The 26,187-nt window shown below is 52.0% G+C and overlaps 2 protein-coding genes across 5 annotated transcripts in view; both read right to left on the minus strand.

Moving 5' to 3' along the window:
* Positions 1-26,187, minus strand: part of PDCD5 (programmed cell death 5) — a 483,454-nt gene that overhangs the window by 125,072 nt on the left and 332,195 nt on the right. The window lies entirely within an intron of this gene.
* ATP9B (ATPase phospholipid transporting 9B (putative)) overlaps positions 1-26,187 on the minus strand; it is a 112,661-nt gene that overhangs the window by 75,155 nt on the left and 11,319 nt on the right. For 2 of the 4 annotated variants that reach the window (XM_061572141.1, XM_061572140.1), the window contains exons 2-6: positions 19,598-19,774; positions 9,880-10,030; positions 8,041-8,154; positions 5,980-6,088; positions 716-774 (exon numbers count right to left, since the gene is read on the minus strand). In XM_061572141.1, coding sequence (XP_061428125.1) covers positions 716-774; positions 5,980-6,088; positions 8,041-8,154; positions 9,880-10,030; positions 19,598-19,774 — 610 coding nt within the window. Of the gene's footprint in view, positions 1-715; positions 775-5,979; positions 6,089-8,040; positions 8,155-9,879; positions 10,031-16,324; positions 16,852-19,597; positions 19,775-26,187 lie in introns of those variants that run through there. The other 2 variants (XM_061572144.1, XM_061572142.1) reach the window with 2 other exon arrangements.

Consider the following 26,187-nt stretch of genomic DNA (forward strand, 5'->3'; position numbering starts at 1 on the left):
ATGAAAGAAAATCACTTTTAAAAAATGCGTCAGCCACAAAGTTAGCGCTGCACAAATTGGTTAGCAGGAGTGCCAGCTCACCGCGCGCAATGAAAGCGAACAAATGTAATCCAATTCACGTCAAAAAATGTCAGGACGATTAGAGACATTAATGTAATCAAGCAGGATGGTACAATTGTGCTCGGAGAGCGGAGTCGCGGTCATGAAATATCACAAATAAGCGCGGCGGGGACGTTTATTACAAACTGCGGCGAGTGTGATGGCATTTGTCAATAGCTGTTAGGAAACCCCTAAAGCAAGCGGCAATAATCCATGCGCCTGATAATTCCTGCGCATGAAAAAATATAAATAATAATAATCTTGTACCGCGCTAAATTAAATGTCATTCTTGTCGCAGACAGATCATTGGATTTTGATGTGCAAATTATAGCCGAATTCCTTTTATTAATTTTGAAAGCTCCTAAGTGGGATCATTTGAAGTTATTTTAATTTTAATGATTTTTGGTGCTTGCACACGGAGGCCGCGTGTTTTAACGACACGGACTCCGCGTGGCGGTGGCTGGCGCCGTCACCACCGCCGTCTCTCCACAGCGAGAACTCGCCCACCCGCCTGCCCGCCCGCCCGCTCGGTCGCTCGCCTACTCGCCCGCTCGCCCACCCACCCACACGCCCGCTCACTCGCACCAGGGAGCGAAGAGGTGTGCACGGCACTCACCTTCTCAACGATGATGAGGTCGCCCACTTGAATGTCTGAGCTCTTCACCTTCGCCACACCTGCCGGGCACGCACAGCGCAATCAGAACACGCACCCCGCTCGGGGGGCATCTCCCTACGAGATGACTACTGGTGACTTCCACAAAAGTGGTACTTATTGCATTGACCTGAACGAGACGATGGGCTCCATTGATTGCCAAACAAAGATTTGGAGCTTGTGACCTTCCGATTACGAGGTGAGGATTATAACGACGGCCCTGGGCGATGAGCTTATCGTAAGTTTCCCATCTTTCCGCACACACACACACACGCACACACACACACGCACACACACATACGCACACACACACGCTCACACACACACGCACACGCACACACACGCACGCACACACACGCACACACACACGCACGCACACGCACACACACACACGCACACGCACACGCGGCGATCACTGACGACCGCAGTAGAGCCCCTGTGCGTTTCTGAGCTTAGCTCCAGGTCAGTGGCTGTCACTGCTGACTTTGGGAGATCACCACACGCAAGCAGGCTCTCGGAGGATGCAGGCACGAACGTGGTGGGCAGCAGAGGGCAGTGCGACAACAACCATTGCTCGACTGTACTTCTACGCTCCCTGCTTTCACCATTCCCGCACTGAACAGCGTGATGAAGCACAGTCAATTAACCACCCGCGACCTGCACATCACGGGGAGACCCCTCATCCAGCAATGGATTGATAAAAGAGGCTGTGCGTGTGAAGTGGATGACGAAACACATCCGCGATCCTGGCCCGGTGAGAAATGACACGACTGGACCGACTGGACATCTGTGAAAAAAAGAGCTTCACAGCTCATCGGATACCTCAAGTCCAAAACAAACATTCTGATTGTGACACGTGTGGGCCCCGTGCTTTACAGGGTTCCGGCTAGACAGCACGTGGCCTCTCGCATGAACGAAAACTCGAGGAGAGGAAATGACATCGTCTGTGCATCTTCTACGTAAACAACCACAATCCCCAACAACCTTTCCGTAAAATTTCGATTTAAAGCTTTCGTGACTGCAGGGATTCATATTCTTGGTACCGAAAGAACCAAGAAGATGGAACCTTTCCGTAGGCTCCGAACACACGGCTACGTCACATAGATGCACACAGACGAGCGCAATCAGTGAAAAGCGACCGTCCACGCACCGCGAGTCTGATGTAAAGAGCGGCTTAAAATGGCGTGATTGTTAGGCTGTTTATGACGCACGTGTAAAATGCAGCTAATTAAAAAGTGATGTTGGTTTATCTAAGATAGAGGTCATATTCTTTTAATAACAAATCTGTTGGTAGCTCGGCATTCTTATTAATTTTAAATGCAAAGTGGTTTAATTAATTGGCTTCTTGGCTGATGTGTTTCCCTTGATTAAGATTAGTACTGCTGCTGTACAAACTGAGTGTGCTTTGAGACAAGGCTGCATGAGTAAATATTTACTAATGAAAGGATGACGATGACAATGATGATTCAATGGACCTCTTTCCACGACCACAACAACGATGCCGAGCTGTGTCGTTCTGCCGCATCGGTCAAAAGTTGATGAGGCCATCAGGTCCGTTGCCAGTAATTCCAGCACACATAAACATCGCTTCCTTCCTTCTGCCAGATCCTGCCAGTTGTTGGACACTCGGTATTTGACCTCTTGAAGTCCGCCCTTTGAGTTTCCCACCATCTGACTTGAGGTCTCTGCCCTCCGAGTCCTCTCCAATACCAGTCTCGGTCACCTGCCCTCCGCCTCCACTCCGCACCCGTGTCCCACCCATCTTGACCTCCTCCTCTTCCCGATTACATCTAGAGTGCTTTAATGCTGAGATTGTAAGCTAAAATAAGAGTTGAATCGAGCAAATGTCCAATGTGTGGACCACGGGTTCAGTGTAATTAGTGGTGATACACGAGGGCCTGGTCCACCGTTTGGGCTGGGAGCCTAGGGGCTGGGGAACCAAGGTACCTGGGAACCTGGGAACCTGGAAAGCTGGGAGCTGAGGGAGCTTGGGTACTGAAAAGCCTGGGAGCCTGGGGACCTGGGAGCCAGGGACTCTGAGCCAGGGAGCCAGGGACTCTGAGCCAGGGCCTGATTCGTGCCCCTGGGTGACACCAGCACGAGCTATCGGAGCCATTCACCCTCCTCTGTGAGAATCCAAACCTTAAGTGCACGTCAGCTGCTTTAGACTTTCAATTTAAATAAAATGTCATCAATTTCCTTATAAATGAATATGAAGATATGCTATGAATCAGTTTTTATGGTCCAAAGAAATAATAATTTTAACTGAGCCATCAGAGGATTTTCTTGTTAATTAGACTTTGTAAAAATTTATAACAAATAATGAAAATTTTGCAAGATTCGGTGATTCCATAAACCCTTTCCACAGAACGGAGGTCCATTATTATATTAGCACCTGTATCTCACCGCGGTGCTACACGCTCTGCCCGCGGTGGCCACGGGACTGGTGACGCCGCACCTCCTGGTGGGCACGGTAGTGGTGGTGGTGGGGGTGGGGCGGCACACTCGGCGGAGATTAAAATCCCACGGCGACGCAAGGCCGCCGGTGAAACGCGACGGCGGCAACGTCGCCACTTTCACTTCCCTCATTCGTACGTCACCATTACGCTCGCTCGAATCCCGGGGTTTGATCTTCCACGAAGCTCGCCGTCCACCCCAAGCCGCATCCACTGCACAAACCATGGCAGTGGATGCGGATACTTGATGCACAAATGGAAATTCTAAACTCTCCATGAGTGTGGAGCAGGCCCCACCTCTTCTCTAAAATGGTTTAGTCGCGTTGGGTTTGCGTTCTGCGAAATGTTGTGGCTTTGCTCTCCAGCACACCGGTTAGTGCTGTACTAGTAACGAATTGGCACGCTCTGTTTACGTGACAATCCCTTACTAGTTGGCTGTGTCGGGTGGTGGCGTGTTTAACGACACATTTATATATTTATGCGATCTAACCCAAAAACAACTCTATTGTGGATGTCACCTGGTCGAGTAAGCTATGCAACGTGCTGTAACAGGCTTGCGCTTTTGTCATAACAGACCGTAACAATGTATAACGACGCAATGCCCGATTCACAAATACGGCGATTAACAATCCGCAGCTCCTGGTGCAGTTGTCTGGACTTGACCACCTGAATTTGAAATTGTAGTCGCTGCTCTGCATCAACAATCAGCGGCCGTACGACAAGAAGAAGATTCCGCTCGGTTACCCTGGAAAGCCTCGCCGAGGCTCAAGACTCCATCAGGAGGGTCCTTGCCAAGTTTTCGCAGTAGGGGACCCGTTGTATATTGTTCATTCTTCCCTTAAAGCCCTGACTGATTATCCCCCGCTCACCCAAACTCCCCTTTCCCCTCCCATCCCATTCACTGACTCCGTCCCTCGTCCCAACTTCCCCTACCCATTCATCACACTCACTCACTCATCATCATCATCGTTTATTCCACGCATGGTCATATTCATCATGCGCTACCATCCTTCTCAACATCTCATCTCACCACACTCTTCTAGTCTACAAATATTTAATTCTTTGTTCAGCACTTTGAGCTAGGCGCTCTCTGAATTAAAATAATAAGACAAGATGTTGCTGCTGCTGCTGTGTGTGTTATCCCGATTGAGTAATTTGCTGGTGATTGTTTCAGCATTAGGATGTTTTGGCCAATACCGTGTTGTTTTTTTCATTAGCTATGCGAGGAAAACCGAGAACCGGGTGTAAACGGACGCAGAACAGGGGGAGAGAGAACGCACAGATTCTATGCAAGGAGCCCGCATCGGGGAATCGAACCCAGGAAGCTTTGTTGCTGCGAGACACGAGCGCTGCCGCTGCGCCGCCCTGCCGCCCGCCGTTAATTGGCATCAAAGACCCAGGACGGCAGAAGACGCGTCACGCCCCCAATCTCGCGACGTCACGGGCGCGGGGCAGAGCGCGGCCGTGCCGGGAGCAGGGGTTTCATTTTAAATAAATAAATAACGGCCTGCACCTAATGCCATTAGTCACAGTGACATAGGGACACGCGCCTTTCATATGCAAAGCCCGACAATTAAATTTTCACCAGCCAGCCGCGACATCATGAGACTTTAATGAAATCGCGTGGCTATCGGATGCGATGTGGTGGTTACCCCTGCACAGAGGGCGGGGTGGGGGGGGGGGGGGTAATGGAAGGATGGTCCGGTATCGTGATATCCCCGCGGCCACGCCGTGTCTAGGGCCAAGAGACGTCTGCGGCAGGTCTAACGTTCCTCCACTCGGGGGGCTTTGTCCCGGGCGAGGCGGCGACAATGCGGCGCGGCCCGACGGGCGACGATTCGCAGGGTCTCGTTTCCACGAGCTCGGGGACCAGTTTTGGTGACGGTGATCACCGGTGGCCTGCGGTGGATCCAAGGCGGGCGGGGGGGGGGGGGGTGAGGGGATGGGGGGGGCGATCGTCCCCATCACAACCTTGGAGTCCCAGAAACTTGCCGCAGTCTTTAACAAAAAACACAACGCAATGCGACTTTACTAGTAATGCAGGGGGCCGTTTAAAAAGGTTGACATTTCACGACCGTACTGCGATGACGATGAAGACGATGAAAGTGGCATAGCCGCGTCCTCACAGCGGCACAGTATCGAAAATGCAAACGCGGAGGAAATGTGTCCCAGTGTCACCGACTACAGGGTGGGCAGTGATTACATGCGTGCCTTGCAGCGAGAAGGGCAGAGGTTCCATTCCCGACTCGGGTGACCATCTGTGTGGCGTTTGTATGCTCTCCCCCCTGTCCTGCATGGGTGTCCTCTGGGTTCTGCAGTTTCCTGCCATTGCTGAGAAGATCATAGAATGTCTCTGCAATTGGGCAAAACACCCCAATGCTTAAAATGACCTACAAATTACTCAATTGAGATTACACAGCAGCAGCAACATCACCCCCTCCTGAAAAAACTTGATGGGACCCTCCTGGAAATGGGTCTTGAGACTCGGTGAGACTTCACCGAGTGAACAAACGGAATCATAAAAAAATTACAGCAAACCAACATCAGCGTAAATCCCGGTGTCCAGAGCAAACTTTGCATCGAATATTCGTGCAGCACTACTTTAAACGCGTGCACATATCGCGCGTGATTTACGTCATCATGAAGTCAAACGTGCAGTGTGGCTTATCAACCACGGCAACAAAACCTTCCCCTCGATCCACCATGAAATGTTGAGAGTGAACGTGCACACATCACGCCCGTGCTTGGCGCGTGCGTGGCGCGGAGGCCCACCTCGTACGGTGAGCTTGCTGTAGAGCTGCGAGTTCATCTCCTTGTCTCTCTGGAACCTGCGCAGCTCGTCCAGGGCCTCGCGGAACATGGTGACGGCCAGCACGAAGCCCTGCGCGGTGCAGGGAGTGGGGGGAGTGGGGGCCGCGCGGGTATCGATCAGAGCGGCGACGGGCGCGCGGATAAATCTCACCGTCCCCCGAAGGGCAATCTGTCGGCGGCGCTCTCCGAGCTGCCCCACGAGGAGCGTGAGTGATCGCGGGCAATTTTACTCCAAGACTAATTAAACAACAAAGCGGGCGATCATCAGCCTAAACAGTCACGGTGGCTTTTGTATGAGGACGATTAATGGCCGAGGAAAGGCCCCTTCCCCTCTCCCCGAACTGAACGCGGCGGTGGTGGCGGGGGTGGTGGCGGTGGCGGTGGAAGCGCAGAGTTATCGAAGTGATGGATGGCGCGGGCTATGGGCTCGTCACACTCGCACACACGTGTAGGTCGACTCAGCCTCAATGGAGTTCCTAGTGCTTTGTGTAAAAACATTGCCACTAGGAAGACAAAGGCGGCCGGGCGTGGTGTTGGCCACTATCCCCCCTGTGTGCAGTGCCGGCTTTCATAAGTGCTTGCTAACAGCACTTGCCCCAACAGTCTCTTAAGGCTATATGGGGGATCTTTGTCTTTGTGTGAACTGAGACTCGCCCACGCACACGGAGTTAGACATTCTATGACGTGTGACAATTAAGTCGATTTCCCCCTCCACAAACGAGAAGGGGGCAGTTCCCGTCACTGAAGTTATGAAGACGCTCACCCATGCCTTCATCATCCAACTCTTCTACTGCCACTGCCTGCTCTACGCCCTACCCAAGTCCCTCCCTCTCAAAACTCCCGGTGATCCAGGGTGCCACAAGAGCGCAGATCCACACCCATGACCCGAGGTCACACCACCGCCACCTTCCGTTACCTCTGCGAGCTCCCAACCGAATCCCACGGCAACGACACGATCACGCGCAACATCTCAAGAGACACTCCACAGACTTGCCCCTGCCGACATCTCGCATCTTATCTCACCGTGTTGCCCATAGCTTGCTCTTCGCTACAGAAATCAAACGCGTCTCTTGAAACCCTCCGCCAACAACCTCCACTCCTTCTCTGACGGTGCCAAACAGGGTCTGGAACTCCCCCCCCCCCCCCAGCTCTCCGTGCTGCCGACTATCTGCCCCTAATCAAATCCAGGCTCAAGACCTTCCACTTATCTTCTGCTGAAGACCGTCTCCTACACATTCCGTGTCTTCATTTACACCTCAGCTTAAATGTCTACACACACACCCACACCTCTCCCCATATCCGCTGTCTCTGGGAGGCGCACGTGCCGCTGCTTTTGAACATCAACAGCCGCACCTCGAATTTGCACTCAGAATCATCGGCATCCTCATTGAGACGAGAGGAACCCGACGAGCCACGAGGTTCTTCATCACAGATGTCCGGATGGGCAGGTCGGCGATCATTGACGCGCGACAGCGCGCGCTCTCGCGGGCTCCCGGAGCATCGTCAATTCTCCCCACCCGGGGTCGCGATTCTATTCAGCGACGTGGCGTTTCACCAACGCAGTGAAAGGTAGCGTCTCCGGTGGCCGCAGGGCTAACGTAGAGCGTTCGCAAGCGGCATAATGAATGGAAATAAAATGGAATGGGAAAAAAAAGGTTTGATGCAAGATATTATTGCGCACACAATTAGAGGAGTGCATCGTGAGCTAGAGAATCAAAATGTTCAGGTGTGTCGGTGCCTTTGTGCCCATTCATAATGCATGGATGGGCACAAAGACTAAGATCCCCATATAGCTATACAGGCTGTTGGGGCAAGTGCTGTCACCGAGCACCTACGAAGGCGGTGCGCCCATACACAATGCAGCAGGTATTAATTTAAGGCCGAGTCGACCTAGAGAAAGTCCAGGCAGGACCACGTTCAGATTTATGTCACCAATGTTGGCCATGGGTGGCGAATCGAACTCTGGTCGTCGCCACCGCCCCAACCGGCCACGCTCACGACGTTCGCTCGGCCACCACGTACCAGCGGTGCCCAGTAGGTGTAGAGGTACCCGATCTTCAGCTCGGGCACGAATTGCGAGCATGCCACCACGAGGAAGTACAAGTTGAGGAAGAACTTGAACTGCTGGTACAACACCTGCACGACAACGCCGACGCGGGCACGCAAATATTAACGCCGTGCATCAAAATCCGGCGGAGCGGGCGAGAACGCAGCCGAAGCGAGCGCGGCGGGGTCTGGGGACGATTCCTCCGTCATTGAGCTGCACATCAAGAGAACGGTCTGTCAGCCGGCAATCGTAAACGGAGGGGGGGGGGGGGGCGTGGAGGAGCTGGGCTGCTAAAACGGCTGGGATGCGATCTCAGCGAACGAGGCATCCGGGGGGCGCTCAGCGTTCCCGCGGTCGGGAGCAGTGTGACCGGCGATCATTTCATTTCTTTACTTTTTATCAATAACGGGCGAAATGCCCCCGTGGGGACGCGGGCGAGGGTGTGCGCGCGGTACGAAATATATCTCTCTCTCGCGCGCGTGTGTGTGTGTGTGTGCGTGCGTGCATGCGTGTGCTTAGACGGAACGAGCTGAATGGGATGACGGGACAGGTCTCTGCCCCGCGTGCCCGTTGCGAGCGCCGTCTTGAATGGAGGACGGCGCGCGCGAGCAAAATGTCTGCGGCCTATTTAACGCGGCAGAGGCACCCGTTAAAATCCCCGCAACCTGCTGTCATTTATAAGGTGTATTATTTTACTGTCGCTACACGTCCTGTGAAATCAGCCACAGAGCGCGGGTCGTTCCGTACCACGCTCAAAGTTGCAATTAAATTCAAAGTGGGATGCATTTCAAGCAGCTAAAGTATGTATGTTCAACTTCGTTCGCACCATGCGAAGCCAATCGTGCTCGTCGGAGGTGTAAAACATTAGAACGTGATTCTGGTCATCGCGCTATTACTGGAGACAACGTATCTCATGGGGCTCTCACCCAAAGGACGTGAGAAGGCTGCAGCACGCGGCCCACGAGAGAGAGCTGCCGTGTGGGCCACCACAGCCGAGCTGTTGTGAGAGCGCGAGACCCTGCGCTCGTTAGTGGGCCAAGGGCCCTCTGCGACAGGCGGCCCCTCCCACAGGCGAGGGCGGCTTTGTGCGTTTAGTTTGTTGTCCGTCCCCCACACCTCCGATTAGCACGGTTGGCTACATACGGTGCGAGAGAACTTGAACGTACAGTAGAACCCCTCTTAACGACGGTAATTGGTTCCGCGAAACCGGTCGTTAAGTGATGTGGTGATTAACCGGGTAAGGGAAATACACGTTAAAGGCGTAATTCGCTTCGATAGCATCGAAAGTTACCCTTATTCACCCAGTACATAGAAAATAAAATAAAAATTAAATACAATTTAAATTACAAATAAAATAAAAACAAGAGCAAAAAACCCACGATGTTTCGATTGCAACACAAGCGCTTGTGGGTCCCGGGAGGCACCGGCGTTGGTTTCCACTGCAAAAGCCGAGCGGTACCTCTGACGTCAAAGTCCGCACGTACGTGCTCACTCATTGCGTGGATTCGGTTGTGCGGCTGCGTTTGTACAGCCAGCGGTGGCAAAGCATTTTAATTTGGCCATTGCACACCGCTGATAACGCACTCCGCAAAGTTGTATTCGATGGAACAATCTAAAATTGTACAAGCACGGTGCATTTTTCAATGATGTACGTGAATCGATAGGGGGCGGATTCTTTATTTTTGTCAATTTATACCACAATCATGAGGGCAGCCCCAGGGCAAGTTCAATACTGGGCCAATAGCGGTGAAAAACCAAGGGTAGCGTTGTTAGCGGCGCCACCGAGTATGTGCGTGCGTGCGTGCGGCACGTACCCCCGGCACGAAGGTGAACACGTTGTACTTCTGGTTCTTGATGGCGTTGCGCGGGTACTTCTCCTCGCTCTTCTCGGGGTGGCCCAGCCACACGGTACGCGGCTTGAGCTCCTTGTGCCGCCGGCACAGGCAGCACAGGTTGTCACAGCAGCTGCGCGTCCCCGGCCACACCGCGCAATCAGTTTGGCACACACCGCACGCCGCACACACCGCACACACCGCACACACCGCTCACACCGCTCACACCGCACGCCGCACGCGCACAGCACACACCGCACGCCGCACGCGCACAGCACCGCGCGGCACGATGTGGCAGGCGGGGTGCCGCGTCGTGGGATACGGCGGCAACAGGCACGCCCGTGCCATGCAGCGCACCACGCCGGGTAGCAGGCGGCAAGACACACCAAGAACAACAAACACGGAGAGCAGCACACACATACAGGACACCGCACAGAACAACACCCCATGCAGGACACCGCACAGTACAGGACACAGTACAGGACACCACACCATATTGGGTACCATGCAGGATACCATGCAGGACACCCCACCACACAGGACACCATGCCGGACAGCACACCATGCAGAACACCATTGAGGACAGCACACCATACAGCACACCACACGATACAGAGCAGCACACAGTACAGGACATCACAGCACACAGAACACCACAACATGCCGGACACAACACCATGCAGGGCGAAATACCATGCAGGAAACCACACGAGCAGACACAAGAATGCACAGACACCATGCCACACATCACCATCCATCACCACCGCACGCAGTTCACGCACACAAACAGACGCCCGCACACAAACACACGCGCGCGCACACAGAAAAGAGAACCCAGAAGCATACGCACCATCAGCAAACACTCACGCTCAGCAGCGAAACATTTTAAAATCCTCAGTCACTGCGAGACAGATATTCACGGCACGCTCACGCGCACAGGCGCCAAGGGTCAGAAGGTGACCTAAACTACAGGGCAGTGGGCAGAGGCAAGGCCAGAGAGACGGTCGCGGCGCTATGAACCAGGGGCCGCAGCTCGGCCAGAGCGGGAGAGCAACGCGGCCGAAAAGGCATCGCCAGGTGATCAGCAGAGTTGAGTGAGGAGCGAAATCTGTCAAGCGGTCGCCGTTGCCGCAAGAGGCCGCATTTATGAATGACTGGAAACCCGCGCGTCTGGACCTCTAGGATGACGGCCGCTGTCTCCTAAGGCCCACCTGCACGTCGCTCAGCATCGCCAAGCTCACTGCGGCCGTGTCCGGGTTGGCGATGCTCGCACACACGGTGTCCAGAAACGTCCTTTCTCAAGACTGTCACTACGTTTGTTCACCCAGAATAGCCTCGCCAAGTCTCAAGGCTAATTTTCAAGAGGGCACTGCCAAGTTTGGTCAGTAGCGGGGGGGCGGGGGGGTGATACCGCTGCCGTGTGTAATCCCAATGGAATAATTTGCAGGTCATTTTCAAATCTGGTTAAAATGTTTACCACGATGCCAGCACGCTCCTTGCCAATGACGTTACGGCATCTTTAAAGTTCACTGGGAAGTGACGGGTATTTTATAGTTAGTCCCAACCAGGGTGGCCTGCCGGGTTCGAACCACAAACCATTACCAGTTGAATATGTTTGGCCATTACCAATAACACTCTAGTTTTTTGTTGTTGAAAGGGATCATCCAATGTCACATCGTCATAATCATCGCGCTAGCGCTATAAGATCACAGCACAGCGGGCAGCGTGAGGATTGCATCGTTCGGAGATTGAGGTCCGACGTTCACCGCCATCGCTCGGCTGTGATCCTCGTTTCGAACGCTTGTGGCGCGGCGCCGGTGAAGATCGCTCACCGTTTCAGGTCGAGCGAAACTCGCAAGGGGACACGTTGCAAACATTTGAACCGTGTGGCTAGAACTTGTGCCTCTGTGCAAGTCTTCGAGAATGGACGACGCCTTCATGGACACCCTGTAAATACGAACGGGAGGCGATTGCTCTCGATGTCGTGGAATCAATGCCAATGAAGTTTAACGCCGCCCATCGTTGTGGAATCGATGGCCTGCGAAGCGAACGCCGATCCATTCCGGAGCCGATTGCAAGGAAGCGTTAACGACGCGCGCTTCCAAATTAACGTCAGCGATCATCACTGATTACACCGTTCCCTCCGTTTAAGGAATTGATCAAAGCGAGAGAGAGAGAGAACGGATAAAATGTTCTGCAGGATCATTTGCGCAAAAATGAGCGAGCGGAGCGGGTAGCGCCGCAGCAGGTGGCACAGAGCTCTGTGGGAGACCGGGAGACGCATCGCAGTGGTGCGCTGTGTGAGGGGCGCAAGGGCTGCTCAGAGAGAGGGGGGGGGAGGGCAGGCATGCCCAGAGGAGGTGGGGGCGGGAGGGCAGGCCTGCCCAAAGGGGAGGTGGGAGGGCAAAAGGGTCAGGGGTCAAAGCTGTTAGGAGGAACTGCTGGTTGGGGTCGTTCAGGGAACAGTCGAATTAGTGCCGTTTGTTTTTTTGCTGTTTATGGTTCGTGTTGGTGCTGTTATGATGATAACAAATAATAGTGTCGGTGTGGTCTGTGTGTTGTTATGATGAGAGGTAGAGGATGGTTCTGTTAATGGTTAGTGTTGGTCTTCCTCTTTCATACGGCTGATACAGATGCAGAGAAACAACTACAATTTCACATTCCGGGGGTCAAGTCAGACAACGCCGTCAGGAGCAGCGGAGTGTATCGCTGCGATGTCTCCGTTAGCGTTGGTCTTCTGTATGGGTACAACGAGGGTTGCTGGCAGGATGATGCTAGCTGTAATTACTGGCGAAACGTCGAACTCGATCTGTACATGTGGTGCGTTTACTCTCCAGCGCACCGGTGTGCTGGACTAGTAACGAATTGACACGTTTTGTCGACGTGACAAACCCTACGAATTGGATTTGTTGGATGGTGGCGGGTTTCGCGATGCATTTATATTTATGCAATATAACCCAAAAAGGCTCTATTATGGAGGCATCACTGCTATGCTGGCTGCTATGCTGGCTGTGTTTGATCTCCTGTTTGCATGAGTAACGCTGTTTGGCGAAGGTTAGACTGCAGTTACCACCGCGATGCCATTACCCGGCCAGGTAACGCCCGATTGTGCACAATGCGCGCGATAAACAATTGGGGGGTTGCGTTGAGTTTACATCCACACAGGTGACTAACTCAGCTCATCATACTTCCGGGAATTAATAAATGAGTATGAATTCGTGGGAAGTTAACCGCTGTAATCTCACGTGTAGACTGGCTACTGCCACAGGAACGTGGAGTTTCACGCGTAGGCTTTCGCTAGCAATGTAATCCATAAGAGGTTTTGTTTTGGGGCTATATCGCGTAAATATTTCATGTGTCGTTAAACCAGCCAGTAGTCAGGTTTTTCACCAAACAAAATATGCCAATTAGTTACTAATTCTAGATTTGAAGCTTTCGTGACTGCAAGGATTCATACTCTTTGGTTTTTTCGGTAAAGTCACGTAGGTAAAAAATAAAATCAATGAAAACAACTAAATGAAATCACCACGTTTCGGGCGCAACACAAGCGTCCTTCTTCAGGTGGGGACAACGTAGCGAAAGCACAACAACCGCTTAAGTGTGTCCAAGAGATGGCTGTGACGAGGAATGATACAGTCGCCATCTCTTAGACACACTTAAGTGGTTGTGGTGCTTTCGCTACGTTGATGTCCCCACCTGAAGACGGACACTTGTGTTGCGCCCGAAACGTTGTGATTTAATTTAGTTGTTTTAATTTATTTTATTTTTTACCTACGTGACTTTACCGAAAAAACCAAAGAGTAATTAGTTACTAGTTCAGCACACCGGCGCGTCGGAGTGTAAACCCACCACAGCATTTGCAATTCGGGTGCCGTGATGTTTTCGCCACTAATTACATACAACCGTCCGCTCAGGCGGACAGGCAGAGTTGTAGAGACATCCTGCTGCTGTTTTGGTCTTCAGCAGAGGGGGCAGTTGCGGTGTCGTCACTGTGAGCCAATCAGGTGCGACGACCAGGGGGGGGGGGAGGGGCTTAATGTAGCCATAGTCATTTCTAATGATCACCGTTACGTTGTCTTTATAGCATTATTTTAGTGATTTCTAAAAAGGTTTAGTTTAGCCTTATTTGTATGTTGCAGTTTAGAGTTATACTTACAATTTTAATCTAAATTGTATTGTGATTGTTATTGTGATCTAACATCAAACTGGGATTTTTGCACATTTTTTATACGCAGCATAAACATATGATGTTTTTTTTGGAAGATTGAATTGTTTTTATAGGGGATGTTTAAATTTGTGTGCAGTAAATTTTAAATGTATCTTGTAATTGTATTGTTTGTTGCGGTTGCACCCGAATCAAGAGCCGAATGGCTCCCAGGGCAAAAACCAAATAAATTAAACTGAAACTGAAATATAAATTACAATGGTTATCTATTTATTAGTTGGGTTATTCACAGTTAATCAACATACCTAATGTATGCACATTGTGTATGTACATTACCAATTATGTACAATAGCAACAGGAATATGGATTTCGACACAACCTCACGCTCATTTTAAAAGGGAGAGACTTTAACTGCCTGTATCTGTAGCCCTGGTTGTGTACTGGAACGGGCCGTCTCGATTCACCCTTGCCTGCCTGTCGACAAAGGGTCTGATTAAAGGTTACAGATTGGGTTGTTTTTTGTTGGGTTAGCAACTCAGGTTTGGGCGAGTGCTTGAGTACGTGGGTGAGAGCGTACGGGTGAATGGGCAAGTGTTTGGGTGAATGAGTGTTTGTGTGAGTCGGTGAGTGGCTGAATGTTTCAGGTGAATAAGTGAATGTTGTTGAGTGAGTGAAATTTCATTGGGTTTGGGGTTAGCCTCATGAGAAGAGATGACTGGCAACTGTTTGGACGGGGCATGATGATTAGAATACAGGTGTGAGTTCATACTGAGTGTGCGCATTTGGATTCACATGAACTGCTGGATTTCAGGGTCATCTGTGAAAAAGCGCTTTATAGCTCATCGGATTCCTCCAGTATAAACACGTATGTGTTCTGTGTAGGGTCAGGGTGTTCATGTTCCTTACTGAGGTCAGGGCTTCTGGTAGCGCGTAGATTACTGCACGTTAGATCATTAGGGCTCATGTCTGTGCCGAGATGAGCGTTTGGCGAATGTTAAGAGCCGCCGAGACTCAGGTGTGAGCTACTGTACTCGAACCAGTCGCACGTGGAGAGTTGCCAAGTGTTACGGTTGCTTGATCATGAGCGCTTGGCAAGAGATTAAGGTGAGAGTTCGTATTACTGCTCGTGTCAATATCGGCACTGTTGTTAGTGATGTTCGTTTTCGTGATGTTATGAATACGAACACGATTTGCACTGACAAATGGGTAAGTGCCAAGTGCTGTAACGCGGATGGCCAGGGTTTGTGCCAGCGCTACGCATTATTATTACATGGGACACGGCCATCATGACTGTTGCGCTGAACGAACACCAGAGTCTGCGCATTATTGCAGCGGCATTCGCTGTGAAAGCGTTTTGCACGCGAGCGTCAGCCTCTTTGCTGGACGATCACGGCTCAGGGCCAACGCGGAGCTCTGCATCGGCTTCAACGCGTGCACGGGGGGGGGGGAGAAAACTGCAGAGCAGACGCGCTGGTGGAACACAGCCTCGTCAACACGGCCGTGTCGCAGGCGGCGTGGGAGCGGCGACGGCGGAGAGGGAAGACAAAAACGGAAAGCGACAGAGGGAAAAAGCTCCTCCAACTCAGCAGCGAGCAGAGACGCTGCGCGCTGCTGGGCGACAGGTGAGTTCGCAGGAAACGCCGAGGAGTACTGCTCCAGCCACCTGGACGACCCGCGATGGACAGCCCTACATTGATTAACTGCACGAATACCCTTTCTGATTTTAACGTGGGAAACACATCTTTCGAGCACGACTCATTTTATGCCTTTATTACCGCACACTGGTTTTCTCAATCTCGGCGATAACCCAATTGTTGGGCCGACCTGCCACGTTTAGTGTCTGAGAACGGCAGAACCGCATTGCAGTCATTCCTTCGCACCGAGCAAAGATGCCCAACGCACTTGCGCCGTGCCTGCCCGGGGGCCCCCCACGGCCTCGGCATAGCCGCGCAGCAGCCGCCACCCCCGCCTGCACCGCACGCTCTCTGCCTACGCGGAAGCCCAACTCCCGGCCACGCTCCCACGAAAGAAGAAAGGAAATCACCGGACCCTGCGGCCCAAAGCGCGCGAGTCCAGATTTTGGGTCGGCTCGGCGGCGCGGGCCCTCTCGGGTGCCGCGGTGGAGGCTGCGTTTGTGTCGTGCGCGTCATTGAGAGCCCAAGCGCGGCCACCGGAGGCACCGCCTGCCCCCCCCCCACCCACTCCTCCTACCCCCCCGCGCCGGCGCCGAAACGTGGCGCGTGCCAGCGCCTCGTTACTTACTTGCCCATGGCCGGACAGTGCGAGCGGGAGAGGGCGGCCGCGAATGGCGAGCGCAGCAGTGGAGGAGTCGCCGTCGCGTGCGCACGGAGAGAGGGGGGGGGGGTGGCGTGAGTCGATAGTGCGGCGCCCTGCCCTCTTCACTGTACGCGCAGGGGGGGCTGACACGGGGCTCTCCGAGCAAACAGCCGTGACGCAACGAGGCCGTGCTGCGCCCTACAGTGCCTCCCCCGCGCCCAACTCATTAGACAGGTGACTTGTCACACAGGTGAGTCGTCACACAGGTGAGTCGTCACACAGGTGCCTCGCCTGCCTGCGTGCCGAGGGAGAGCTGGGGAGGGAGTGGTGCCGGCGCGAGGGAAGGAGCGCTGCGATGAAACCTGACGGCTGCCTCGGAGGGATTCTCAAACTTGGCCGTGACGGCGGCACACTCGGCGCGCTACTCTTGAGGGAAATGCCACGGGGTCTTTAACGTCCACTTTCAACGGAGTGGCGGTTCTGGTAATGGCGCCCTTTAAGAAATGGCCCAACAGGTGGGAAGTCGAAACGTCTGTCCTCATGCGAACTAACGTCGACGAACGCACACGTTGTCAACTCGACTCTACCAATCTGCCTCCTCGACACCAAGCTGGACGAGCCGCACGGGGAGACGGACGTGCGTTGACGAAACACGACAGGTGTCGGTTTACCGGCTGACAAAGGGGCACAGGTAATCACAGATCACGACGACGACAAGCAGCGAAAGCGACAGGCATGAAGAGACGAACAGAATTAGGCACAAGGATGAACCTATGCACGCGTGGCGCGGAGAGACGTATGAAGTCCGTCATGCAAATGGGATGAGAAAGAATACACACGCAACGTTCGTTACGTTACAAACGTACATTGGTGCCACAACACCGAAACTGAGATTCCTATTTTTGTACAAACAACAGACTGCGGGGGAGAGCTGTGAGCGGGTACAGCTCCTATGAACGCCAGCAGCTGCATGCAAGGGGGTGGTCGTGCAGCCAACAACCACAACACACACACCCAGCCACCCGTATCTCTCCGGCACTGCATATGACCTCCTGTGACACAACTTATTAATTCCAGGCTAAGTCAACCTAGAGGAAACAATGGGCAGCTGCAATTAAACCCAGGCTACCAGAACTCAAACTAACCACTCACCACCGGTGTTTTACCGTCTGCCCGTGCCCACGCGCTGCACACAAAGGAGACAGGGCCCACGGTGAAACCGGTGCGGTGAAACTGAGCCGGCAATGCCGATATCCTGGGTACGAATCCGGGATCCGGCCGCCCGTGGTTAAACCAGGCCCCTTTCCACCGCTCAGAATACACTCCCACCAACTCACGACATGGTCCCTCTGTGGTGTGTAGCTAGCATGTCAATGTTAGAACTACAACAACCCTCCATCACCTGACAAGAGCCAATCAAATCAAGTTGTCACATGGGCACGGATGCCAATTGATTTTAAGAAGTAGCTCTGTGATAAATATGACTGCGGGCCGTTCTCTACCATGGTGTCCGAATGGACACTTCAGCTGAAATAACACTTGGGAAACATTCTAGACTTTTGCAAGCTGAGGAGAGAAATCGTGTGTATTTGCATGGCACGAGTGTTTGCACTCGCAGACATCAGCATCGTTCAGCCATCGCTGGGGGCAGAAGAAAAGCGACTTGAATCTGGCATGTGACACAAGAAAGCGGCCAAACGTACAATCCCTCTGAACACTTCAGTTCGTTTTAAAATCCGGGCGGCTGATATTCAGACTGCGAGTCATGCGAAAATCGAACTTGGGATTGAAGTAAATGTGGTGACAGGGGTCCAGGTGTCACCCCACGCTCTCGACGGTCGCACTACTGCATCGCGTGGGCCGCGACGACAGCAGGGAGCCACGCGGGCGCTGCCAACGCCAAAGTGGACACCAAGGACTCCCTTACACGTTTCTCATTGAGAAATGACAACGCATTTCCAACGGGCTCCGAAATGCTTAAGTAAAGAACAAAAGTACTTTTCTATATTAGCATGCTACAATAGGGACTTGTGTGACTTTGCAAGGGCCAAACATATTGATTGGGAAAAGACCTGCAAATAAGTTGTAACAAAAATAAACGCGTGCTCTGCACGTAACTTAGTTTCGTTTTTCCCAAAAGGAGGATTAACCTTGGTGGGATCTGACCAAGTCAAATAAATAACCAGTGATACGGAATTGATGACGTGCCGGGGCCTCTATCCCTCGCTGCCGCTGTTGTTGTTGTTGTAACATTTGGTGAGCGGATGACAGACAGTGTACGTGTAAGCAATCGAAGGCACACATGACAACGACACAAAACACACACACACACACAGACACACACGCACACGCGTACCGCATCAACAACGCAGTGGCCGGTCTCAGAAGGGACCACTCTCTAAAGCACAGGGCCGAACCCCCGTGACGCTAATCCGGCGGCGAGGTGCTCGTCTGGCGAGCTGCCTGCCAACACACCGGCGTGACAGCAGCGCAGCCCAAAACACTTCCCAAGCAAGCGCTTGACTTTATTTCTACGACGAGAGCGCCCGGGGGCATTTAGCGTAAGAAGCGATTCACTCGAGGAAGTGCAAAGCGAAGCGTAGGCTGTGGGGGAATGCGCGAAGGCGACAGGGAAGAGGTGCGGGCGAGCACGCCGCAAAGCGAAGGTGATGCGGGCTCTTGCCGTCCAGACAGGCGAGAGGGGGACGACGTGAGCCGCGTTTACTGACATTTGCTTACGCACACACCTTCAAAGCACATGTGCAAATACACTGTGAACTGCGTATATATGTGTGCGCGGTGTGGCAGTTACATTTAGGATCAAGCACATTAGACTGCACGCCACCTGCATTTGCGGCCGGGAGGTGTTTTCTCTGCTCCGACGGGCTGCTTTCACTGCCGCGGCTTTCAGAGACGCGTTTTGCATCATTACGACCCACGTCTTGTTTGGTATCCCGACTGCCTGCAGTTAAGTAATGAGATTACCCTTCATTGTGCATAATACTAGGGAACGCCTGTTGGTTAGCCAGAATAACAGGAGGAACCCCTGCCCTAAATCAGCTGTATTCGCAGCCCAATGCACTTCCGTTGCGTCAATCGCACTGCTGCTCATTCTCTCCGCGCCGTGCAGCACGGGACGCACAGCTCCAGCCACAAAAGCAGATGACGCGTCCTAATGTCCAGAGATCATTGTAGTAGCCCCAGCAGAATGTGCTTGCCAGTGCCAAGGTATCGTGTCATTAATGTGTCATCCGTTACCTTGTGCACAGACTGTTGCAGCCGCCTGTTAAAAACCATGCTAGTCCCCGCCTCTGCTTGATAACTCTAGCCTTGGGCAGGCTGTGATAGTCACAATCCTCAGCCTCAAAGCCCTCCTCCGACATCATCAGAGGCATCTGATCCAATACGGCCTCATCGTCCGCATCCGACGGATATCTGTCGTCACAAACACCACGCACTTCCTTAGGCCCGGGGAACTCGCAGCGGCTCAACGGCCCGAGACACAGCGCCAGCAGACCAGGTCACAGGCGGAGCGGTGGCCAGGATCATGCCTTCATTCTTGCCAATCAAAAGCGTACTCTGGATTTTGTGTCCACGTGCCAGCGTCACCAGCAATGTCCCATTCGTGCCACCGGCACTGCAGGGCACAGTAGGGCATTTTTCCGTCACCAGCGTCGTCCAACCACAGCAGAGCACTCAATTAGCAAAGTCTCCATCCACAAGGGCCACGAATGATCCGTAGGTGACATCACAGGGCTGCTCCTGACATCCTTCAAGACATTTCTCGTACGAAGTCGTTAAAATGCATTCTGCACCGTGAAAATGAGTGGCTTGTGCCGTTAAAGCTGAATAAGCCTCCCGAGTAATGAAATGTAAAATTAAGCGTGAGATCACATTTTACACAGTGGCTTTTAGGCGAGGTCGCTGGTAACTGAATTAAGATGCTCAACGCCTTACACTGGAGACCGTGGATTCTTATAGCGTAAGGCCATCGCGACACGCACATACACAGTCTGCAGTCGTTTCACATTTGAGGGTGATGTTGCTGCTTATGCAATCCCAAATGAGCAATTTGCGGGCCTTTTTTCGAATTTGGAAAAATTTGGAGTGTGACGCCGGCACAAGAGGGCCTCCTCTTTTCAAACGACCTTCAGCGGACCTTCAAAATCCACAGTGAAGCGGGCGGTACTTTGCACGGTTAACGCGCCCGCGGCAATAATCAGGGCAGCCTGCCGGATTCAAACCTCCGCAACAGGCGGCGAACGCGCTTCCACCGGGCCGTGTGCACCGTCCTGAAAAACCCGAGGGCCTTTGGCACCAACGCAGGAGTCAGGCCGCCGAGCCATCCTCCGGCCACGGCTCAGCGTACGATGTTCTGCTCTCCCCGCAGCTTGTAATGCACGTAAATTCAGTAGCAGTGCCCATTTTAACGTGTGTGTGCTCGTGACGATACTGCACATCGACAAAAAAAAACACTTTGCCCACCTACCTATTTGCAGAGTACAACAGAGCATTGTATAAAACCTCCGAATATCTACATTGCCTATACGGCAATAGTGATTACATTTGCCTGCAGCGATGACCAACCATGTTGATGACTAATACCATCGACTGCTCAACGGAAAGCTGACGCATAATACTGCGTGTCCGAGCTGCCCTCCTGTCCTTTTACAACAACATAATTTCTGTTTCTTAAACACAAAGTACCAAGATACAGACAGACGGTGGGGTATTGCCCAAGAGAGCATTGGGTGGTACGAATCTTTTTTGGTGGTCTTGAGCCACTTGCTGGACATTCCACATTCCGGGGCCAGTATTTCCATTCGACAACCAGTGTGGCACTCGCTTTGTCAACCCAGGAAAGGCGATTGGCTGAGTCAACCCTTACAAAAGAGAAACCATGTAATAGAGTGTAGAATGATATACAGCAAACCCTTGTCCATCGCGGGGGTTACGTTCTTGAAATTAGCCGCAATTGGCAAATTTGCGATCCGTAAACTCAAAGGCATCAATGGGAAAACCAGAGTTTGGCTCATGGTTCGTAATACAACACTCACCCCTCCTGTTGTTTTACGTCACTCTACATCAACCCAAATATTAAACAGGAAGTATTTTGAATGAAAAATATGATTCGTATTTTCTATTGTTAAATATAATTTGTATGGTAAATGTATACAACGATTTTCCTTTTCAAGTCGTGAACTGTACAGTATCCGTGTACAGCGGCGTGTGTGTCCATCCTAGGCAGCAGCAGCATCATCGCGAGCAGTACAGTTACAGTGCATACAGGAATCTCGCGGTCACCCGCGAATGGTGGAGCCAGAGGGGTGCGATCGGTGAAGTGTACCTCAATAAATTTGGCGCAAAACCGTAATTGCTACCACTCGTGAGAGGGAAGGGTTTCTGTATTATTAAATCAAGGTAAATTGTCAACGAACGTCAATAGTATCCTTTTTTTAATTATCAATGCATGTATTGTTTGCTTTAAATTCATGAACGACCATATATCATATATAATTTAAACAAGGAACACAAAACATGATTATTCATGTCATTATGCAATACTTTCCAACATCGGATGTATTGCATTAGCAATGCATCATACACTGTGATATCATCGGCAGGGGAGGGCAAGGGACACGCGTGCTACCCTTTATGGCTGGTTCTATCCATCCTTTTAGCACTGGTTATTTGTCTCCAGCAGTTGAGAAACCCTTTGATCAAAAGTCCAGAACGGTAACAAGTTGTGTGGATATCGAATCATCTCAACGCAGTGAACCCCGGGCTCGAACCCAGGTTCTGAGTGCATCTGACGGGAGCATCGAGGGACCCCGTGCGTGACCTGGGCGAAATTAACTGACGCGTCATCACCGCCACCCACCACATAACCACGGTGACGCATTACGCCGACATGTAAGAACAAGTAAAACCAGCCCAAAATATATTTCACCGCAGAGGTTGTTTTGGACGTTTAGACTTTGACACACGCTTTCGAAAGGAATGCCGCACACGAATGTGACCACTCGTACAAATGTGCTCTGGGCTGTGGGCAGCAAATCTGTCGGTGCGCAGCAGCGCGTGTGGAAATCAATCAAGAGGCTGCTTCAGCAGCAGACGGTTGCACAAATGCGCGCACGACATTTCAAAATACTTGTCCAGTCACCTTGATCACGAGTTCCCCAAGTTCACCCAGTTCACGGTTTCTGACAAGCCAGCAGGGCGACGCATTGGTGACACCCGTGCCTCACAACAAGAAGGGCTTGGGTTAGTTTCACCAAATCGGGCACCTTTCTGTGTGGAATTTGTATGTCCTTCTGTTCTGAAAGGGATTTCTCTGTGTTCTCTGGTTTCCTCCCATAGCTGAACAAAACACACAATCTTGACCTTAAAGCTTTCGTGACCGCAGGAATTCATATTCTTGGGTGTTTCGGTAAAGTCACGTAGATAGGTTCAAATAAAATAACAAAAAATAACAAAAAACTACGACGTTTCGATCGCGTCCGCTTGTGTTGCGATTGAAACGTCGTAGTTTTTTGTTATTTTTTGTTATTTTCTTTGAACCTATCTACGTGACTTTACCGAAACACCCAAGAATAAAAAAACACAATGCAACCGGTCTTGGCCAAACATCCCAATGCAGAAAAAATGACCTACAAATTATTAAACTGAGATTTAATTTTCGATTTAAAGCTTTCGTGACTGCAGGGATTCATCTTCTTGGTTCTTTCGGTAAAGTCACGTAGAAGGGAAGTGAGAATTGTTTTATTATGTTTTATTTTTATTATTTTATTACTTCCCTTCTACGTGACTTTACCGAAAGAACCAAGAAGATAAACTGAGATTACGCATAGCAACATCGCAACCCCCCCCCACCCCCACCAGTGCGAAAACTTGGCAGGACCCTCCTGAAAAAGTATTGAGACTCAGCAAGGCCTTTCCTGGGTGAACAAGCGGAATAACGATGGCTACGATCGCCTGGCTGCAGCGGCAGCATCTCACCCGTCAGTAAATACGCCGCTGGGCCTCTGCCTGCTGTCATCCTCCCAGCCGTGACTCCCGCGGGAGAATTCCCAGAGTGCAACACTTCCCCGTGAAGTGGACGCCACAATGGCAAACTGCTCGCCACGTTCCAAACATTAAAATAACCCACAGCTAGCGGACCACGAGTTCATGGCTATCTCTCCGAATTTAATTCCGCAATTAATTATGTATGCCTATAAGTAACGCGTAAATTATGTACGGCTGCGTGTAACGTATTAACAGCGCGTGGAGCTCATTCATTCATGAGACCATGAGTTCGGTTCCCTGGCAGGGTCGATTTTGCCCATTATCTTCCATGGGATGAGGTCGTGGGGTTGAGCCACCACCTGGTGAGGCTGCTCCCAATGGGGGAAACTGCGGAGGCAGCTGTGGCATGGAGGCCGGCTCCGGTGTGAAATATAAACCACGGGGGCTCGGCACCGCCACCGGAGACGACCGCTGCTCGGTGGCATTCATTCACTTTGGCGTTCCTTAAATGCCGCGGCAAACTCTGCAGCGCCTGCCTTGCGTCATCGGCATCTAATCTCAAATGTGCACGGAGCGCCCGCATCGGCAGTTGGTCTCCGCGTTGCCACAAGGCGACTCCGGCATCTTGCCTGCAAGTGGGCATCCGTCCGCAGGTAGGGGGTGAAGACTGCTGCTCCGCGTAATCCCAACTCAGTAATTTTCAGGGTGAATTCTCAAATATTAGCAAATTCGGAACATCATGCCAGCACAAAACGGCCTCCTCATTTCGAATCACGCCGTGGAAACCTCAACGTCCACTAGGAAGCAGACGGCGTGACGAACTTTTTGATTAATACACCCGAAGTAATAACCGGGGTGGCCTGCCAGGTTAAAACCACAAACGTCTGCAAGGGGCAGTGAAGGCGCTGCCGCCGGGCCGCGTCACAGCCCGCTCTGGGTTTACTTTTAAACGAACAGAAGAAAGAAAAAAGATTTACATTCATTAAAGCAGTCGCATTGCGAGAATTGATCGAACATTTGCTGAAAACCGTTTTACTCTGCACGTGCGGTCGATTAGCATTTCCCTCACGAGTAAACACACAGGTAGGAGCGTTATTAGTAACTTAACGACGTTCATAACACTATCGATCGCTCAGAGGTTTCCACGACATTCACGCAGAGGAGTGCGCGAGCTGCAAATTGCAGCAGAGCAAACTGAAGCCGTCTTGTCGCGGTGCCGCGTCAGGGTCAAGAGGTCGACAGAGACGATGCTGGAGACGCCTCCACACCTCGCCTCTGGGCCCCTCCTTCCGTCAGATCCCATTGAAAAATCTGACATCTTGCCTCCCAGGACGGCTCTCACAGCATCGCACCAGCTGGTCTTTAACCGGGCAAGCGGGGGGCGAGCGGTTTGCTGTGAGCCTTCGTGCTGCGTAACGCTCGGCACTGAGGCAGGCCAAATTTAGCATGAAACAAGATTTCCACAAAAGCCTTTCTGCGCGGTGGCTGGTGACCCATGCTGAAAGCATCAAACGCTCTCGCACTGGGGAACCTGGTTTAATTCAGGGCGGGAGCACGGAATGAAAAGGCAGAACCTGCATGGCGCTGGCTCAAATCGTCCTCCACAAGCAGAGCGCTGAGGCTTTTGGGAAGCACAGAAACCTTCCCGTCTATCCGTCTTAAAACAACACACTTTCAGCCACAGAGAGCGAATTGAACTACACATGAACACTTGCCTGGGCTTGTTTAGAGATATCTGTACCATGTAACACAGTGTCGAGTAGAGCAGTATCGTTTGTGTGCCAATGGGAAAATGAATTTTTTTTAATAAATGGCTATTCATACAAAACAGCATCTTCAATCTTCAGCGCATGCCACTGCAGATGAAATGGTTTGGGTAACTAATTGCCATATTTCACCAGGCGAGATCCCACGGGTGAGAGTGTGTATGTATGTTGGACGTCTTCTGCACCGTACTTAGCCAACCGTGCTAATCGGAGGTGAGGGGGGAACGACAACAAACTGAACACAAACTAAACGCTTAGTTTCAGAGGCAGTATTTGTACGTTCAGCATCGTGTTTCATGCGATGCCAACTTGAACACTGAGCCGTGACTGCCACTGAACGGCACGTGCTGGTGAGCGATGCCCCAGGGTGTTGTTTATCCTCTCCATTTTATCGGTCAATGTCTGTTCTTAAACACGCTCCTTCCACGACACAGCGTGCTGGGCAATTCCCTGCCAAACTTGCCAGGTGGCCACAGTGAACCACGAGGGGCTGTAAACCGGCTCCGTTGCCATCGCGCGTAGCCAGGTAGCGGTGGCGGCGGTGCTGCACGCAACCCCCTAGACAGCGAGAGTTTTGCTGGATCCCTCTCACGATGGCAGTGGACCGCACCGAACCGCGCTCGGACGCGGCACGGGAGATGCGTGTCGTACCACGTCGTCACATTAATGGACAGTCAAAGAATCGCCAAACTGCGACCGTGGTAAAAGCCCAAAATCACCAAACGCATCAACGACGAGTGCCGCCGTCCACGCCACGCATCCTGGTGGCATCGCCGCAATCCATAGAGAGTCTAACGCGCCTTGGATTGGTTGAAGGACCTTAATATTGAATTATGACATCTTACACAAAGTGTTGCTTCCCCCCACCCATAAGCCATACAAAATTACCTTACCGTGGATGTCGAGGTGGCGCCATACCCTGTATATGATTCTGTGTTGCCCCCTAGGACACGTGAGTTTTCTCCGGGTGCTCCGGTTCCCCCCACGTGTATAAACACTCATCATTAATTGTCTGAAAACACGTCCAAATTTACACGCCTTGGCGAGCTGCGGCTCGTGCAAGGCGCTGTGAGA

Source organism: Lethenteron reissneri, chromosome 49 (genome assembly GCF_015708825.2).
Source record: "Lethenteron reissneri isolate LAM-NWPU_2019-01 chromosome 49, ASM1570882v1, whole genome shotgun sequence".
Classification (NCBI taxonomy): Eukaryota; Metazoa; Chordata; class Hyperoartia; order Petromyzontiformes; family Petromyzontidae; genus Lethenteron; species Lethenteron reissneri.